Consider the following 21,023-nt stretch of genomic DNA (forward strand, 5'->3'; position numbering starts at 1 on the left):
TTTTAATAAAGACTATTTCAAGGCCACTGTTTGTGTCTGTCTCCACAGTTTAGAGCAATAGGTCTCCTTATGATGGTCTCTAAGAGAAAATCCACCTTTCCTGATACACAAAAATCTGTTGCACATATTGCACATGGTGATCAGTGTTTATACATTCATAGTTTTTAGTAGCATTTGTGGGTTGCATAAAAGGTTGAAGTGGATTAAAAAATGTGTGCATGTAACAAAGTACTAAGTGTTGGTGTTTGTTAGTTAATCAGTGTCGACCAACCAAAGTGGATGACTACATTTACAGTCCCCTGGAACAGTCTGCTGATAAATGTCTTGCTCAAGTGCACAAGAGGTGATAGTGGAAACTTCTAGCTCGCAGTTTGAACCTAGGATGTTCAGTTTGCCAGGTTGCTATTCTACAACCACTACATTTGGTGCAAGAATCTCTATAAGAGAGTGTGCATGCTGTTTTGTGTGTTTTCATTCTCTTAAAAGATGGAAAAAAAAGAATGAGTTGTGTTTTCAGAGCTGCAGCCAAGATCAATATAATTTAGGTCCACAATCAGACCTCTCAAAACCAAGACCGTCGAAGTGAAACCTCTGAAACCAAAAAAGTTGGTCTTAACTGACATCATACTGTATCTCCATGACAAAGCCCTGCAGCAAAAAAAAAAACTATCACACGTTTATTCCTTCAGACCCTACAAATATTAAATAAAGTGACTACATTACTGTAATGAAACATCTTTGGAAAAAGCAGCTCATTCAAGAACAAAAGGGAATACCCTACAGCATAGATCAAAATGTACTGGTCCAGACAGGAAAACCAAAACCAGGTGATCAAGACTCCAGCTCTGATTTCTGTGAATGTGTAAGTCTCTTTTTGTGAGAGTAATTAAATGCAGTTACCACAGGACTTTGATTCCATACAGTATAGAGCAGGAGTTGGCACATGCCCAGTGAGTCATTTGATGATATATTCCAGTTCCGTAGATTTGACAAAACACCTAAGTGTCCAGTTACCAAGGTCGTAGGGAAGAGTGAGGGTTGAGAATGAAGCCTGCATGGTAAGCCAGGTTGTGGAGAACTGGGAAAGAAGAAAAAAAAAATCAAATGGCACTTTTGCTGTGAAGGGAGCTCACTCCAGACCAAAGGTGCTGGTCTCCTCCACAGCAGTGAGCATCTTCTCATAGAGCATGGAGAAGGAGGGGTAGGGAGGGAGATCCAGGCGGTTAAAGCAGGTGTGAGCCCTACACAAACATATAAAGAGACAATGTGGCATTTTGCTGAATTATAATCAGAGTGGGTTAACACGTAAAAGTTACTGTAATATCACTGTGTGAGACACTAGACATAAAAAATGCTCAGAAATACCGTGGGAGGGAGGTAACTTTGCCCCATTTCTCCACACAGAATCGACGTGGGCCGTTACTGCCCCGCAGAGAGGCAAAACCCTCATAGGGAATGCTAGAAGTGCCTGTAACAAACTGGGAAAAAAAATACAGTACATGTCGACTTGACTAATTTCACTGATCTTAGTCATATGCTCACCAAGGCTGCATTTATTTATTTATTTTTAAGTTATATTTATGGGCTTTTTGTGCCTTTTATTTGAGAGGACAGTGGAGAGATGACAGGAAAGTATTGGGGTCGAGAGAGAAAAAAATAAATCTTATGATGAGCAATTCTGAAAACAATTTCTGCTTAATATTTTTGAGGAAACTGTGACAATTTTTTGCAGGATTGTTTGCTTAGTAGAAGTTTCAAAAGAGCAGCATTTATCTTTTAAAAACATTATAAATGTCACTACCGTCACTTTTGGTAAATTGAATGCATCTTTGCGAATCAAAAAAATTTTTTTTTATTTTTGAATGGTAGTATATCAAACCCATTCTTTTCGTGAGATCTGGGTGTACCTGTAGGAGTCGTAGTCTTTGTTCGTTGTTGAAACGCTCCACTGCAGCCCAGAACCATCGAATCACTATGTGGTTATCATGGTAACCTTCAAAGACAGAGATAAAGTCACATTATGATATCCTGCTGTAATATATACATTATAATATCCTGGTGTAAAACAACACCTGAATCTCTTCCAGCAACATACCTCCTCTGTATTCTGTATGGCTTCTCCAATCAGCTAGGTCAATCTCCGCTGTCCCAGCAATGACCAGCTCCAGCTCTCGGGCATCAAACACGGAGACGAGTCGGACGTCCACCACCTGTGCAGTCACATGGACTCAGATCAACCAGCGTTCAATCGTGAGTCATTAATATTCACAGACTCCGATGACATCACACCTCATAGAATCCTCTCACGAGACTCTCTGTCTGCTGGGCCACCCCTCTCTCAATCCGCCACTTCACCATGCGTTCAATGTACTCTTTCTTGTTCTTGTCTGACACAGGGATGCCAGACCCACCCGGCTTCAGCTCACGCTCTGTAATCTGTCATAAAGAAACCTCCAGTTCACTCTCATATTATATCACTTCACAATAACCTTGGCTAACTAAAATAGATTTAACATTTCTAAAGAAACTTGTACTGGCCAGTACACAATTTGCATATATAATCTTGTTCGTATCTTTTCAAGTGCTAATTCCATTTGATAAATTGTTATGATTGGTTTTTAGAGTGCTGCTAAGGTGGTTTGGGTGGTTACTAGGGTGTTGCTATTGAGGTTTTAGGCTGTTGTCTGTTGTCTGAGGGAAAGATCCTCAAGCTAGGATTTGAAATCGGGACGCCCCAAAACACAATAGCATTACAGTATATATCGGCGCCAACTTGTTTTAAGGTTTTACGGTAACTGAAATAAAGCTGAAACAAAATGAAATATAAATATTGAACTAATTAATGCTAAATGGACAATAAAATGAGAAAAGCACATACAATTACTTTGAATACTACTTTAAGTTTAACTGATAACTGAGTTTAAAAAGATAACTGAAAATATATAAAAAATGTCATATTAATAATAATTGCACAATAATAATTTGAAATATGAATACATACTATTCATAATAATATATACTAACGTCTATAAATAAAACTAAAATAACACTTTCGCAGATATGTTACTCTTGTAGGGGTTTAGGGCTTTTCTAAATGTAAATGTAGAATAGTGCTGAAATATTTACCATCAAATATTGAGAGATCAACTAAATCCCAGATTAGTCCTCTAAATATACTGATGCTATCAGCCAACACACACAAACAGACACACATACCCATAAGCCATTAGTACCTGTCCAAACACCTCCTCATTGACCGTAAAGGTGAGGTCTAACATATCCTGAATGTCATTGTCCTTCATCCACTGGAGACTCTGATGGAACTCCTCATCCAAAAACTCTAGATCACTCAAATCACATGGACTGCAGAGAGATAAACCGATGTTACATCCTCAAGTGCTTAAAGGGTTACTCCACCCCAAAATGAAAATTTTGTCATTAATCTCTTACCCCCATGTTGTTCCAAACCTGTAAAAGGTCTGTCCGTCTTCGGAACACAATTTAAGATATTTTTGATGAAAACTGGGAGGCTTGAAACTTTCCTATAGACTGCCAAGTAAATACCAGTGTAAAGGTCCATTAAAGATATGAAAAGTCATCGTCAGAATACTCCATCTGCCATCATACGTGCTATCTGGGTTATATGAAGCGACGGGAACACTTTTTGTAAGCAAAGAAAACAAAAATAACGACTTAATTCCTTTGTCGACGGTCTGCTCTCTGTCACTCCATATCACCGTGCTGCGTGTGCTCTTCTGTGTTTGTTTTATTTCAAATCAAAACTAAATACATGTAGAAACAACGCATCCTTGTGGCGCGGAGGATGACTTCCTACGACGACTTTTCATATCTTTAATGGACCTTGACACTGTTATTTACTTGGCAGTCTATGGGACAGTCTCAAGCCTCCAGATTTTCATCCAAAATATCTTAAATTGTGTTCCGAAGACGAACAAAGCTTTTACGGGTTTGGAACGACACAGGGGTAAGTGATTAATGACAAAATTTTCATTTTAGGGTGGATTATCCCTTTAAAAGTGAAGACTCACATGCGAAGAAGGCCTTTGTAGAATGGTCGGGTGAAGAATGCATCCAACAGGTACTGATGAATTAGAGCAAGCCCCAGGATGCGTCCACTGAACCGGAACCTAAAGAAGACAAGATTATTAAAAAAGAAAAAATATCCTTTGGACATAGGTTGTAAATTAAATTAAATTCATCCATCCGTTGATCGATTACCATTCATGATGGTTGTCCACAAAGGCTGACATGGGGCTGATCTGCACAGTGTAAGTGTCATTAGCTGAGTATTCAAATAGTCCATAGTATGGGTTAAAAAGCTCACGGGAAACCAGAAAGAAGAACTCTCTGGATGGACCACTGTAGTCTAGCCTGAAGAAAAACAGACGGCTATATATCATGCACTGAAAATTTCCAATCAATGCACAAATATATGTAATAATACTGTAATGTGCTTTAAATTACAAAATGTAAAATTAACTAAAGGGGCATCTTCATTTAAATTACAGCTACAATTATGAGTCAGCTTTGACATCTGTATGAGATAAACACCTGTTGTAACGTAGAAACGTCACTTAAATGATCTCAATAATACCAACCCTTCTTCTCCAACAAAGCTGACGTAAAGCCTGCTTCTCTGTAGGTCTTTGCGAGAATAGCACATGATCTGGTTGAAAGCATCCTCCAAAAGGTGGTCTCTTCTAATTATTAACCTAGAAAGGTAAGTAAAATCTTATTAGGACACAATTAACCAGAGAATCCAGAGAAGGACAGCTTAATTTAAGCATATCAAAGTGGCTCCCTATTTGGTTCTGACAGTTTACCATGATGCACCATATTCTTAGGTCTAAAGATCTAGAGCAAAGTTTAGTTGTAGAAACAACCAAGTCATTTAATGTTTGCAATGCTAATTTCTTGGTAGAAATGCAAACTAAAGTTGAAAAAAAAAGGACATTTATCAATATATCTGACTTAATTCAACTGTTAGACTCCATTAGACAGAATGTCAGTTCTTTTAACAAACCACTGAACTGGTGGACATCAGATGCTTGTTGTTGATGTTTTGAATTATCAAATGTTTTTGAAGACGGAACTCACTTCACTTTTCCTGGCCCCTGCCCGTAGCCCTTGGTTTCCATTTTGCGGTAAAAGCTTCTTAGTTTGGCCTCAAAATCCCGCTTGTAGGGTGCAGGTGCTCGAGCATTGGCTCGTGGAGTTCCTGTGAGCAAAAGATGATGTGAATAGCTGGAATGAAAAGTGGGTTGAAACCTACCTTGGGAAATCCATCCACAATGCAAAGCTTTTCCAACAATTAAAAGCAAATATATCACGATGAGGATAACTTTTTTAATCACATGCTTGATCAGGTAAACATACAGATTAGTCCACAGGGTCTTCCACTTTCATTGTTTAGTTTCACTATTTAGTCTTGTAATGGAGAATACAAGGCAGGAAAAAGGGGGGAAACATGGAATTATTTTGTTAAAATGTGAGTCGGGGTCATGTGACGTCTCACCAGGGGAGCTCTGTGGGGAGGCATGACAGTAGCTGGAGAGCAGTAAGGCATTGGGCGGCACATAAGACATCACTTCCTCTTCAAACAGGCTGCAAGGAGAGAGGGCCAGGTAACAGGTGTGTGTATTCTAACCTGAGCTAGGTGTACAAAGTCAGGCCATCTTAAAATATGTACACAGCTTGCTTTTTTTTTACGTACTGTATACACTACCATTCAAAAGTTTTGGGTTGATTGAAGTTTAAAATATTTTTAATGTTTCTTTTTTGTTGTTGTTGTTTATCAAGCCTGCATTTATTTGATCAAAAATACAATTCCAGCAGTAATATTGTGCCATATTATTACCAATTTTAATAACTACATACAATTGTAATATATTTCAAAAATGTCATTTATTCCATTTATTACAATTTAATTTATTACATTTTATTAGGATTATTTGATGAAAAGAATGTTTAAAGACAGCATTTATTTAAAAAATAGAAATCATAATTATGTATATTTACTATAAACTCATCTCTGTGTTTTTATAATCATATTTACTGTTTCTGGTGATGAATTTAATGTGTTCTTGTTGAGTAAAAGTATTTACTTCAAAACAATCCTACTGACCCCAAACATTTGAACGGTAGTGTACAGAACATACACAGTCAACTAATGCATGCGTATCTAAAGCAAAGGGAAACAGGCAGGCATATGATTAGCTGTAATTAATATGATGTAAATGCCGTGCACACTAACCTGAGCAACATAACTAGGTCTGCATCACTGGACAGACGGGCCAACCCAGTTGGGCCCTCATTGCGGATGAACTGAATCTTCTCTCTAAAAAAAAAAAAAAAAACACATGGAAAATTTTAGCATTTAGCACATTCTTTTAAATTTACAGTACGAAATTCTGCACTCTATCAAAATCTGTTGTTAAAACACAAAATTGTAGGAAAATGTACCTAAGGGAGTGGTTTCTCACGAGCTCCGGCTGTCTTTCTTGCAGAATCTCAAAAATGTTGGGTTGTCTCAGAAAAGCGACAATCTTCTCATTATAAGCTGTAAAAACACAGATGTGTAATGTGTTATGATATGTCAGTGTGTGTGCACACTTTGTAAACGTGATTGTACACTCACCTACAGGCACCAAGTCCTGATACTGACGGTTTCTTGGTGACCGGCTCTGGACAGGAGGACTCGGAGAGCGAGAGTCATCGGCTACCTGAAACATGAGAGGAGGCTTCACGGTTTCAGTGTATATTCCCTATGACCAGTGTTGGGGAAAGTTCCTTTTAAAAGTAATGCATTACAATGATGAGTTACTCTCTAAAAAAGTAACTCATTATGTTACTTAGTTACTTTTTACGAAAAGTAAGGTGTTACATTACTTTTGACTTGCTTCTTAAATCTGGACAGGGTTTGCTTGCTTGTTTTTAATATAAAAAAAGTTATTTTACATATGTTAAAGCCCTTTTCGCAGGAAAAGTGAAATAAATATGCCTCAGGCTGAAGGAAATGTAAATTCATGTCTGTACAGTAGAGTGTGCGGTCATAAAGAATATGAAGAGAACACTATTCAGCAATAACAAAAATGAAACACAAATGTGTAATTTTTGCTTATTATGGTTGAATTGGATCATCGAAGGTCAGTAGCAAGGACCATGGTCAGTCAAGATGGTAAACAAAATAAGTAGCATAAGTTATTTCAAAAAGTAACTCAGATATTTCCTTCTAAATTAAAAAGTAATGCGTTACTTTACTAGTTCCTTAAAGTAATCTGATTATGTAACTCGCATTACCTGAAATGTGTTACCTCCAACACTGCTTATGGCAAAGCCCCATTAAAGTTTTTTGAGATACAAGCAATTAATTCAGTACTATAGTTAGAGAAACTAGGAAACTAGACAAAAAAAAAAAAACTCCAGCTGAAATGAGATTTAACTCTGGGCAGGGATACCCACAACTGACAAAAGGACAAAATGCTCTTTTGTTTAGCACTTTACTTTACTCTACCATTCATAAACTTACGGCAGTAAGTTTGAAATCTGGACTGTATACAGAACTGGAGTTCTCACCTCTCCTGCACTGTGGCTGCGCTGGCGGGACAGGTGCTGTCGGTGCGCCAGCAGGCCGCTGGACCGCGAGTTCTGTAAAGGCAGCCGTGGGTCAATAAATGTTGTGGCACGACAGTTATGATCCACAAAGAAGGGCTGTGATACATAAACACATAGACAGAGAGTGTGAGCAAAGAACTGTCCGTGAAACATCAGCAGAAGTATACAGAACAGACAGGCCGACTAGAATAAATAAGACAAGCATCTGTTCATTGTTCCTGTCAGAGACCCTAATTAAGGCATTAGAAAGCCCACCAGATGGGCTTACATGAACATCCTAAACTCAGCTTTCAGTTTCTGTCTGTACAGTTTGTCCCATTAGACTACTCATGTGCAGGCCTAGAGGCACCTAAGAAAGAGCAGGTGCACAGTTCCCAAAGGAGAAAAATACAAACACACACCTTCCCAGTGTGGTCGTGTTTCATCTCCCAGCCCCGTGGCAGCTCCAGCTGCTTGTTGGAGAACAGATTGAGGAAGTTGACAAGGTCCCGGTTGTGCTGGTACCGTTCGAAGTGTTGGACGTCCCGTCGAACTTTACTGATCATGTGCTTCAGACACGTATTACTTGTGAACATGCGATAGGCACTCTAAAGGGAAATGAAGAAAACAAATCAGAAAATTATTGCACAGCTCTTTTAATACTTGATTCTGACTGGACAGTCGAATCACTGAGCAATTAAATATTTTGTTATAATGGCCTGACATGGATAGTTGACCGTTTTCTGTGGCAATATGCCACTGCTACAAGTCTCATTTTATTCTACATTTTTTCTCATATCAGCGCAAGTTAAATAGCAAATTAGCACCATTTTGCAACAACAGTTAGTTACCGAATGCAGGAAAAATGACCTGAGAGGACTTGAATATGAGATGTAAGCATGAATTCTTTGTTAGATGGCTAGAAGCTCAGAAGTCCCCATTTAAAGCAATAAGACAAAAACAGAGCTCAGAAAAAAAAATGTAAGAGACACAAATACCTGAATGACACCAAATTTAAAATAGAGGAAAACATTTTACAGTGTAGCTAATGATGTTAGCTAAAATATATAATATAATATAATATAATATAATATAATATAATATAATATAATATAATATAATATAATATAATATAATATAATATAATATAATATAATATAATATAATATAATATAATATAATATATGTACAAACTGTTTGTACGGTTTTATTTATTTATTTGTATCTGACATGCAGAAAAAAAACCCATTGTGGCCACAAATTAAGTATTAGTTCCCACACATTGTTAATGTGTGGCACGTTCTTTTGTTTTTCCCTCAAGTGTTTTGTGTGGTGCTCTGTAGCTTCATAATAATGCTGTCTATACATTATCAATGACTCAGTTTAAGCTGTGTCTAAAGCACTGATATCTGTGTCTCCGTGTGCTTTAGCTCACAGGATTAGAATGCAGAACAGAGAAGAAGTCTGGACTGGAGAGGAACTTTGCACCAGGAGACTGAAGCAGCAACGCCAGACGAGAACGGGAGCTGGCTTGACCCATAAAGCCGTCCCTTCGGTATTCTACACGAGAATAGACACATCAACAAGCACAGACTGAACCAAAAATCCACTTATTCTACCCAGACTATGCCATTTTACATTTATCTCAGCATAGTGATCATTTACTTTGCCAAACAGCATTATCTGTAGATCTCACTTTGATTGACAGCTTACCACTGATGGAGTGGGGCAGCAGTTCTGTCTCTTCAGAAGGAGGATCATCCACTCTTTGTTCCTCAGACCTTTCATTGGTCATAGTTCGATGAATACTCTGATACCTGCCAGAGAGACAATACAGAAATCACACTTTCAAAAAAGAATTACATTACCTTTCACAATCAAACTCCAAGTATAATTTTTTCATTCCATTCATCTCGTCACAATAATTTATTTTCAGGGTTTTTAGCGATTTTCTTTTAAGTGGACAAAAAGTACATTGAATTTATTGCTTTTGGTTATAACAATTAAACTTCCATTTTCAGTTTAACGAGTTATTTTTTTTAAAAATAAGTATTTTTTACAACAAACAGCTGGGAAATCTATCGCTTCACATGACCCTCTCATGAAATATCAGGATTCCTACTGAATACTGGATCTTGCTCATTGAATTTTGCATACTTTATTGCCAGGTATGTTTACCCATATGAGGAATTTGATTTCGTGACAGAAGCTTCCGCAGTGCAACAGAATGACAACGACAGAACAAAAAACACATAATAAAAGAATAAAAATAAAAATAAGTAGGTAAGGAATGACCACAAACGTGAATGTGACCACACCTTTGTTGCACATCTAGCAATTTTTGCTTTCAAGAACTTCATAAGAAGATTAATGTATGGTAAGCCTTTAAAGAATGATCTTAGAATGTTTTAAATTGATTCACAAAAACAGAAGGAGAATATTCTGTTTGCTGGGTGTCCTCTCAATATTAAGTTTGATTTTTAGCTTCGTAATATGACATGTGAAAAATAGAAGTTAATTATCTAACCTGCGGTTGAGTTGCTCCATCTGCAGTATGGAGCTGGAGCGGGTCAGACCCTGGGGAGCAGGTGGGCCAGTGGGTCTCTGCCATGTGGTGGTGCGGTTCACATGATCCACAAAGAAGATACGGCCATGACTGTCAATACGAGCCTCCCAGTCTAAAGGAAAGAACGGTGGGAAATGAGAATGGAGTGTAGAGTGCGATGGTACCTTATCCTGCTGTCAAGCCGAACTGACATTCAGGAATTAGGTGAAAGTGTCCTTACAAATGAACAAAAAACACATAAGCAGTGTATTTACACACTCATAAAAGACACGGAAGCACATGCAGACATACAGAAACACATACACACACTCACTAGGAGGTAAGGGCTCGTCCACACGCTGGTATCGGTGGATGTCTTGTCTTACAGACGGCAGAGAACAAACACGCTGATCGCCGTTGATCTGAGGGACACCTGCAATATTTTACATACAGAATCAGGATGTATTCGAAACTCATATTTGATTCCTTTTCCATCTTAAAATGAATTGTCAAGCGAAGGGCAGCTGAATGATTCTGGGAATACCTAATTCTGATTCTGTCTCAGTAATGAAGGTCTCAGAATCCACAGATTCTCCATCTACTGATGGCATTAACTCCTCTTCTTCTTCATCCTCCTGTGACACACCGGCTGTCGCCTCCAGGCTCCATCTTCTGGACATTGTGTCCTCAGTCACATCTTCACATTCCTCTTCCTCGTTGGCTGATGGTTCTGGTTTTGGGGCATCCCTCTCTAACTCATTTTTTGGAACGGTTTCTTCAGCAACCTCATAAGTTGTGGGTGGGTCATCTGAAAGATCTTCTCCCCCTGGGTCAATGGCTGCCTCTACCCCCTGTTCTGCCTCCTATAAAGATCAAGTTCATAGAGAACGATTATATTCCTACCCCTCTATTTGTGTTTGTTAGCATCAAACATTTCAGGTCAAGTGCAGGGGTCAGAAGATCCAACATTTATTATTTTGCTCTACCTATTAATTCAACCAAAAGTACATTAAAATACTTTTTCATATATATATATATATATATATATATACACAGTACAGACCAAAAGTTTGGAAACATTACTATTTTTAATGTTTTTGAAAGAAGTTTCTTCTGCTCATCAAGCCTGCATTTATTTGATCAAAAATACAGAATACAGTAATATTGTGATATATTATTACAATTTAAAATAATTGTTTTTAAATTTATTATACTTTAAATGATCATTTATTTCTGTGATGCAAAGCTGAATTTTTAGGATCATTATCACATGACCCTTTAGAAATTATTCTAATATGATGATTCATTATCAGAGTTGGAAACAGTTCTGCTGCTTAATATTTTTTCAGAACATGTGATACTTTTTTAGGATACTTTGATGAATAAAAAGTAAAAAAAAAAAAAAAAAGAAGCTATGTTTTTAAAATATAAATATTTTGTGATAACAATATACACTACTGGTCAGTAATTTGGGGTCAGTATTTTTTTTCCTTCTTTTTTTTTAAATAAAATCAATACTTTTATTCAGCAAGGATGTGTTAAATTGATAAAAAGTGATAGTAAAGAAAATATATTATTAGAATATATATTATTAGAATTTTTATTTTATTTTGAATAAATGCAGTTCTTTTTAACCTTATATTCATCATATATATTAGACAGCAGAACTGTTTCCAACACTCATAATAAATCAGAATATTAGAATGATTTCTAAAGGATCATGTGATAGACCGGATGTCACATGTGACACTGAAGGCTGGAGTAACGATGCTGATGCTGACACTGACACACACACACACACACACACACACACACACACACACACACACACACACACACACACACACAGACACACACACACACACAGACACACATATATATATGTGTGTGTGTGTGTGTGTGTGTATATATCACTCACTTCACTTCATTTTAATTTTATTTAGGTTTTAGTCATTTTGTTATGTAGTGATTTTTATTAGTTTTTAATTTCTATGTTTAAATGTATTCTTCATATGATTATAATGTTTTTTCATCGTTTTTAATTGTTTTAGTTAACAATTACAACACTGTTTTAAATTAGATTTGTAAAAGGACTGGACACTTTTAAAAGATTGTGGACACTCTTAAATGTCATTGACCAACTTAAATGAATTGTCTTCTTTCAGTAAACCTGCATCTGACCTGAGAAGCAGACACAAGGCCTGGGCTGCAGTCAGATGCCATTGAAGAGATATCAACTTCAGTTGCCAGCTCCTCACTGGGTGCCAGCCCCTCTTCCTCATCCTCTTGCCTCTCTATCAGACTGGCGGTTTCCACCTCAGGGGCCACTGAACTCGGCACAACCTCTGGCTCAGGAGCCACCTCTGGTCCTATATTCAGAGTCTCTATTTCAGACTCCAGCTCAGCGTCTTCTGGAGGTTCCTCTACAGTTCTTTCAAACACAGGTTCTGTTATTGGTGGTTTTGGGGGGGTGTTTTGAGTCCTTGAAGCGCTAGTAAATGTAGGTAGCGTAGCCTCTGTAGCAGCGGATCTTTCCTCATCTTCATCTGAGTCAATATGCAACATAGCGCTGAGGCGCGTATGTGTGGGAAAGCTAGATCGTAGTTTGGGAGAAGCTGCCCCAAAAGGCCTATCTCCCGGGCCCTTAGGGGCATCAATGGCATCAAGCTGCTCACTGAAAGAAACCTGGAGCGGGTCAGGTGAAGAAGGGGCTTCATCGTCCAGGGTGGTACCATACATCTCTGTTTCTGGGGAGGGAATGCTGCTCCCGTCCCCATTTCTATGGGAACCCAGGGAGCCAGTGGGGGAAGGGCCTGCTGATGGGACAGGGAGAGGATGGGGCAGATCTTCATCATCTGAAGGGGTTCCAGGAGCTCCATTGAGGGCTGCTGCCCCCAGAATCGTCTCAGGAGAAATGTCTATGAGAAGTGGGTAAAATTATTTCAAAACCATTGAGATGAGCAGTTTAGTCAGCGTAAATGTGCATGTGATCTTACCATCTTGGCCCATAGATGTAACATCCACTTTAAAGTGCATTTGACCGCTCACATGATCAGTGGGCAAACGACGACATAGAGAGAAGCTCAGAGATTGGTTCCTGAAGCCATATAAACACACACATTTATTTACACATATTGAGTACTGGTGTAAATTTTGGGGTTGGTAAGATGTACTTGAAAAAAAGTCTCTTATGCTCACCAAGGCTGCATTTATTTAATCAAATACAGTAAAACATAAATATCGTGAGATATAATTTTAGTTTAAAATGTTGAAAATAGTGGTGCTGCTTAATATTTTTGAGGAGAACTTGATACATATTTTATCTTTTTTTTCTCTCGAGCTTCTTTGATGAATAGAAAGTTCAAAATAACAGCATGTATTCAAAAAAGTTATATTTCTTAACATTATACAAATGTCTTTACTGTTAATTCAGTGCATCCTTGCAGAACAAAAATTCAGCGCTGCCATCACAGAAATTAATTACATTTTAAAATATATTAAAATAGAAAACAGCCATTTTAAATTGTAATCATTTCACAGTACTACTTCTTTATTGCATTTATCAAATAAATTCAGTCTTATTGAGCATAACAGATTTCTTTCAAAACAATCTTCTCGACCCCGAACTTTTGTATTATTGATCAGTTAAACTGTGACTAAAAGCAGTGTTTATGTTCAGAAACATGTTTGTTTAGATAAATGACACATTATATTGTGGTGATGATGCTCACCCTGATGCGTGTCTCTCCAACAGCATCTGCACCGGAATGTTCAGTTGACCCAGAAAGCGCTTAATAATAGGTCGACTTTTAGCAAACTTGTCTTTAACCTCAATCACTAAGACGTCTGTCATAAGAGCCACAAAAGTGTGTTTCTAGATGGAAAAACAGAGAAAATTGAAAAAGAAAAAAAAATCCTAATCTTCTTTGTCTGAACTGATCCAGCACTTGTTTATTTGCCAGTGAATGTGTCCGTATTTGCATGCCCTGTATTGGAGAGTTTGTTTCTCTTTGTGTGTGTGTGTGTGTGTGTGTTTGTCACCTCTCCATGCCACACAGGATTAGTAGTGTTAGTTGTAATGCCAGATCGTCTCTCTTGACCATGATGAGAAAATGTCGGAAAGCAACTTTTCTTGCCAGGATGAATGCTCATCTTCAAATAAGGGTCTGGGTTAAAAAACATCCCTTTTTTCAGCCCCACAGCCCGGATATCTAAAACAAACAACAGTCCAATTAGCAATAAAAACAGCTTGAATAAATCTGCCAGCAGGATAACAGCATTAGAAGTTATTTGAAGAGTATAATTCATCATTTGATCATTGCCTTCTGTCTTACACACAGAAAGTGTACCTGATAGAGTAAAGCTGACCAATTTTCGGCTGGTGTCTGAAGCTTGCTGTCCTTCACCTTGACCGTCGACCTAGAAGATAGACTGATATGAGAGACAACATACACCTGGCCTTCTTGTGTAATAAACACAGACTTACAATGCTAAATAATAAGTGAAAGTGACATGACATACAGCCAAGTATGGTGACCCATACTCAGAATTCATGCTCTGCATTTAACCCATCCAAAGTGCACACACACAGCAGTGAACACACACACACACTGTGAACACACACCCGGAGCAGTGGGCAGCCATTTATGCTGCGGCGCCCAGTTGGGGGTTTGGTGCCTTGCTCAAGGGCAAGTTGTGGTATTGCCGGCCTGAGACTCGAACCCACAACCTTAGGTTTAGGAGTCAAACTCTCTAACCACTAAGCCACGACTTCCCCCAAGTATTTTAAGCAAGGAAGAAGCTCCCATATCTATATGACTGAGTTCCCTATATCCATCCAGCAAAATGATAAATAGCCTGCACTTATGGGAACTGAGAAATGTCCGACCTTCAAACACATGTGAGCATGCAGTCAAACAGCCATTTAGCACTTAACACCCCATGTACTGTATAACCTTTCCCAATCCACACATAGTCTGGCCTGTAGCGAACAAGACAGCTACAGTAGCTACAGAACAGCATCTTTAAATCTTACTGACCCCAAACTTTTGAACTTGCTGTTTTCAACACAAAAATTATATCAAAAGAATACTGTCTACATACACACATACACACACTCAAACTGACCGAAGCTCTGGGGTTCTTGACTGTGATGCAGGGAGTTGTGGCTCTCAGTGCACCGCTTACTCCATGATAGTACTTAAAACAGATCCTTGTCTCAGCTAGAAGAGATAACCAGAAAAGTGCCAACATAATAATTCTGCACCATAATATTTGTAGAGTCTGCATGATATTTTGTACCAATAAGAATATTCCACTTCTTTTTTTATAACCTTAAGCATTGCTAACGTTCAGTATTTCAAGCTGAATTCTGGGCACCAAGAATGTAAAACAGGTTAATGCAATTTTAAAAATCTTCTGTCTAACCTCCTAGTGCATTAAATATTTTATAACATCAAGGTGGAGGTCAGCTGTTGGCTGCAGTGACACTCACCTTCAAGGAAGTACGGTCCTGCCTCCAGCCTCCAGAAAATCTGACCACACTGTGTACCGTTAACCCCACGGTTCTTGCAGTCCCACATATTTGATGGACAGGTCTCATCTATAAAAATAAATAAAATAAACAATTGCATCTACATTTCTGTGTGTGCATGTTTAAATCCATTCTGGACATGCCACCTGTCTATTTATTTTTATGTGGCAAATTGGTGGTACAGAGAGCAGAATAAACCCAATTAGCAAAACAGCACCACATGATGATGACAAATTTCACTAGCAATACAGATTCTACAGCGGCAGTGTGAATTACATTACACAGCATTAGTCATCTACTAAAGAACAAATGTAGGGCAGATTACATTGAAGCCATTACTGAATATCTGCTTAGTTGTCGAAACTTAGAGCCCCTTGAGATAAGACCCTTGCGAAGGTAAAGTTTTGCTGGCCTTCAATTCAGTGGTTAGTGGCTTTGTGCCCAGATGTATCACTTTGCTTCAGGCTCATATTTTTACATGACAGTGTGGATTTGTGATCTTAGTGTTTGAGGAGGAGGACTAAAGGGCACAGAGTCCTGCTACTTTTCATTTAAATTTTACTTGTATGATATTATGTCTCTTTGTTGGTGCTTTTGTGAGCAATTAAAAAATTCTTCTTATGTAACTGCCTCTTTAGGATAAATTGCTTTGGATAAATGAGTCTGTTATTAATTTAATAAATGAAAATGTATTTGATTGCCAGTTTGCTTAAATTAAAGTTTAAATGTGCTTGATATCATGGACAACATTAATAGAAAGCTGCTTGTTTTGTGAGCTGTGCTTTATACATCACTACACTACTGACAGCAAACTATCAACATTTTTAACTGTGAAATTTCGCTAATCTGACACACCTTTAGTTATCTAGTGGACATGAAATAACTTATTCAAATTCATACAATATGACTAGATCGAATCATTTGTAAATCAAGTGTATGAACTCAATAACCCCAAATCTTACCTATGTGGTACATGCCAATCCAGTCTGTAGCATCCACCTCTTCCTTGATATCCCACGTGATGACCAAGTTCTGGCCCCGGCCCAGAGTGAACTCTAAAGTAGAAGCTGTGAGTGAGGATCGCCCTTGAGAACTGACCAGGTCTGTATCGCTGTTGGCTCTGGGGAGTCCAGCTCCAGTCTGCTCGGCTCCACCGCGCTCGGCTAAGCTCCGAAGATTCTCCGGGCTGAGCGTGTGCCGCACATTTGGGCTCCGTCTACGGCCTGCAGTCTCCCGTGTGGCCAGGTGATCCCGCCCCTGAGGCGCCATGCCTGACGCCGGGCCGGAGCGGGGCCTGGACGGGAGAACTGCTGTGGCGAGAGAGGGGCGAATGGTGGCAACTGTGTGGGAGCACGTCTATAGACTGGATGAGTTTGAGGAAAAAGCCGGAATAATGGAAAACCCTGACCTGAATCCTGGATCAGAGCTGGGCTGACCTGTAGTTGTCTGGTCATACAGGTGAAGGACCAGATAGGCCTGTCATCTGCTAGAGCACTTGGCTGTGATAATGACGATTGACCTTAACGATTTGAGAATAAGGTATTTAATTAATCTTTAATGAGTCTAAAAGAGCTTAGTTATTTCCATTGATTGGCCATCGGGATCCAGCTAGCAAGCGCAGTCCTTCTCGGGTCCTAAGAGAAGATCAACAACACATTCTATATAAGAATACATAATAATAATTTTTTTTAAAAATGTATAACTAATTCAGGGTCTTTAGAATCTAATGAATAGGAGTTAAGGATAGGAAAAAGATATGGGAAATGGTTAGGAAAATGACAAAGAGAGAGATAGAGGAACAAGGAAAAAGATAGTTCAGTAAAGAGAAAATACTCAATTACAGTTTCGTGTGAACAGTTATTATATAATATAATTATATAATTTTGAGATGTGCATCACTGAAAGTAATGCTAACTTGCAGTTCAGTAAGTGATGTTTCCACTAACCACTATAGGCGACTGTTAATTACAAAGTTGTTTTAGAACTATATTTAAACTATTATAGTAATTTTTCTATTTTCAGTTTTCATTTTAGTTGTAGTTTAAATTTTTTTTATATAGCTTTATTTTATTTTATTTCTTTTTTAATTTATTATTATTCTGCTATTTTAACTATAAACTTATTTTATTTATTAGCTGGAGTAAGCACTTAAGTTTTTACGGTCAAGTTTTCATCTCATTTTTATATTTTATTGTATTACACCTATATTTTCAGATTTACTTAACAATAACACTTTTTAATTTATTAAATGATTCAAATTTCAGCCAGTGACGAACTCTAAACTCTTTTGGACTAGTTGTCAAAAGAACCAGTTCATAGGAGTCATTTGTTCATGATTTGAACTATACTGGTTGGTTTTTGATTCCCTAAAAAGAATCAGCTTATAAGAGTTATTTGATCATAAACCACTGGTCTACGCTGGTCACGTATTAGTTTTGTGCACAGCCCATGGGGAAAACTCCAGAAAGGCCTGTTTCTGTCTTGTTAAATTGCTCAGTGGTTAAAATGTACCCAAGAATTCCTAAACAAGCAGCTTTACAGATAAATTTTAAAAAAGTGTATAATCAAAAATACTTGAGTTAAGCAATAATTTATGATTTTCCTTTGTTTTGTGCTGTGTCCACACATCATGTAGATTTGTCTCCCTTCTTAAAATGTGCCTCACAAAAAAATTGGCCTCTTATGGCCATTTCACAGTTCTACAAAGGCACCTCAGGTTAATATAGCACTGATTGGGGGGGGGGGGGGGGTAGTGTATATTTCTCTATACTTCGCAGCATCTTTGGTTTTTTAACCCATTCCAGCTCAACCATCCTTCTCATTTAGATCTCAAAAATCTCTGTGAAAAAATAATGTTAGAAAACTTTGAGGTTTCCAAATTTCTAAATAGTGCTACTAAACTTACTGATGGAAGAAGGTGATTATTTTTTTTGTGCTAAGATATATAGTGTTTCTGCTGGCTATACAAACCACATTCAAACTCCATACTCACTAACTTCTACTGTGAACTTTTAACAATCAATTTATTCACTAATAATGACAAACATTAAACAGCATTTACATAGAGCCCAACGTATGTACTACAGTTACTAATGTGGATCACCGGATTGTACGTGCAATAGGTGCACTTGCTTTTTAACAGTGTATTGCATGTCTGAAAACTGCTTAAGCGAGCACGCATGTGTGTATGAGTGCGTTACAGGAGATGATGTCAGCACCAAAAGTTTCTGCAGTGTTTGCATGCGGATGACACCTGATCTTACGGACCATTAAATAGTAAATGAGGTCTGTTCACCTATGCATAAATGCAGTGTTTGCTATTGCTACAGGAACCCCTCTGTGCACTAGCGGAGGTTACTGCAGTCTTTGGTTCTTGACATAACGGGCACCTTGGGAAGCTGGCACAGAGACTGGGCACAGGAGCATTACTGTTCTGCTCACAGCAGGTGTCATCAATTAACAATCTCAGGTCTGCTACTTTTGGCTCAGCATGGATGTACCAATTTACTTTTGAATGACTGATCAATATTTTTTTCACAAACATTGTAAGCGTATAATTTGTAAGGGTTTTCTTGCAACTGTTGCAGGGGTTAATTCTAGAAAAGGCAAAGGACTACAGGGGTCTTTCTCACATGTCACGAATAATGGATAATGTAATCAAACATTCATTCTGCCACCTCCTACTTTCCCTAACATCTCACGGTTCTCACCCATCTCTCTGCTAAATGATAATGTGATGCATCATTATAAATATAGAATAACTGGGAGAGTACTGCAGAGTACGGATGTCAAAATCAGCGTGCAAATTATGCAGTGACTTTCAGGGAGCTGACTTTTTAAAGGGATTTCAATAGGTATTTGTATTCGTAGATTAATTAATCTTACATACTACACAGTAAGCTATATGGCACTTGTTACGATATTGCAATCTTGGGGTAAAGAAAATAAAAAATTTTGATTGCAAAAAAAAAAAAACATTGAAGAAAAAGCCTAGCTAATAATTTGTAATAGCCTATATTTTTATTACTCACAAAAGCTTATATTACGTCATATGAGTTCGATCTTCTCTCGAGCCAATAGGCGCGATCCAGCATATTCCTCAAATGAAGTAAAAAAAAATCTAATAATTTTTTTTTATCTGCAGGTAAAGCCCAGCACGCGCACAAATTCCACAGAGCCGTGACGGCGTTTCTCACGACACGCATCGCATGCAGCGCTATCGGGTAACGCAGGGAATTCCCTTCGTCATGTATTCACACATCATGATCTGCAGAGAATCAGCATGCTGCATTAACATAAGCCATCATCAGCGCATATGTATTTCTGAACCTCTGAGTCAGCCCAGCTAACGCATCTAGAAAAAGAGACGCAAATACAAGTCAATCACAAGATGTAGCTACGCACTAAAACTGCAGAATCAAAAAACACATCTCTTTTAACACATCGGCTGCATACTACAGCACGCATCAAAACACAGTACATTGTGTAACCGCGTACCTGCGCATCAACCTGATGTGTCCATGGAAGCGCCAACAAAATCCGCGGCGCAAAGGCGAATAGCGTGAGTTAATAATGCCGTTTTATCGCTCTTTCCTCTTTGGATTCGCTTTGGCAGCGATGCGTCGCTATATTAAAGGCCTCTTCGTCCACTGTAGCGAGATTTAGTCGCTTACCCGAAGCAGAAATCACGACTGAGGGGATAGTTCCCTCTGCACAGGTTGACAGATGAGCTATAACATCCTGGATTACAGCGCGATCTATCTGATCTGACGCTTCTGAAGACTTGATCTCAACGCCTGTGTAATTATACTAGAAACACGGCGTCGGGTTTCCCTGTGGACGTGAGCACCCGCTTCGTCCGTCCTCGCAGCGCATGCAGCGGTGGTTATAACGCAGTTATAAGGCGCTCCGGAGCTGGAGCTGGAGCAGTGAGAGAGCAGCGGGGTGGCGACTGCTGGGGAACACATCTGTCCTGCAGACACAACACAAACCTTCACATCACATACACAACACAAACCTTCACATCATGTATGGACTGATCAGTCCACACCTCATTATAATGCAGTCTATAAAGAATAATGCAGATATAGGTTAAAATAAATTGTTTGCTGTAATATTTGTTACTTTGTTTATAAGGGGAGACTGGGAGGTGATGATTTTATTTGTGTTTCAAGGTATAATAACATCCCCATATCTATTTATGTTTATCCAAAAAAAAAACACACACAAGAGTGATATAATCTCTATAGCCTAGTACAAAGGAATGTTTTAACACATTTAACGTACAATTATTTAACTGAAATACAAATTCTTTGTCTCTTTTACCAGTGA

At 38.3% G+C, this 21,023-nt stretch overlaps 1 protein-coding gene across 2 annotated transcripts; it reads right to left on the reverse strand.

Annotated features, from left to right (window-relative positions):
- Positions 1-642: 642 nt before the first annotated feature.
- hecw2a (HECT, C2 and WW domain containing E3 ubiquitin protein ligase 2a) lies at positions 643-20,624 on the reverse strand. Of its 2 annotated transcripts, none has more exons than XM_059499979.1 (30): positions 20,190-20,624; positions 16,655-17,326; positions 15,654-15,761; positions 15,287-15,381; positions 14,509-14,578; positions 14,201-14,370; positions 13,891-14,033; positions 13,156-13,256; positions 12,341-13,077; positions 10,704-11,022; positions 10,494-10,592; positions 10,142-10,292; positions 9,328-9,431; positions 9,050-9,174; positions 8,037-8,222; positions 7,597-7,668; positions 6,659-6,743; positions 6,484-6,580; positions 6,275-6,358; positions 5,537-5,625; positions 5,119-5,239; positions 4,620-4,733; positions 4,240-4,392; positions 4,050-4,148; positions 3,234-3,363; positions 2,290-2,436; positions 2,096-2,210; positions 1,908-1,993; positions 1,366-1,478; positions 643-1,241 (listed from the first exon to the last, which is right to left on the reverse strand). In XM_059499979.1, the coding sequence occupies exons 2-30, from the start codon at positions 16,959-16,961 to the stop codon at positions 1,130-1,132; spliced, it is 4,332 nt and encodes a 1,443-aa protein (XP_059355962.1). In that variant the 5' UTR covers positions 16,962-17,326; positions 20,190-20,624; the 3' UTR covers positions 643-1,129. The 2 variants fall into 2 exon arrangements, with proteins under 2 accessions (XP_059355962.1, XP_059355961.1); XM_059499978.1 differs by having other exon boundaries at positions 7,597-7,731; positions 20,190-20,623.
- Between the last annotated feature and the right edge of the window lie 399 nt (positions 20,625-21,023).

The sequence above is a fragment of the Carassius carassius genome, chromosome 19, assembly GCF_963082965.1.
Source record: "Carassius carassius chromosome 19, fCarCar2.1, whole genome shotgun sequence".
Lineage (NCBI taxonomy): Eukaryota > Metazoa > Chordata > Actinopteri > Cypriniformes > Cyprinidae > Carassius > Carassius carassius.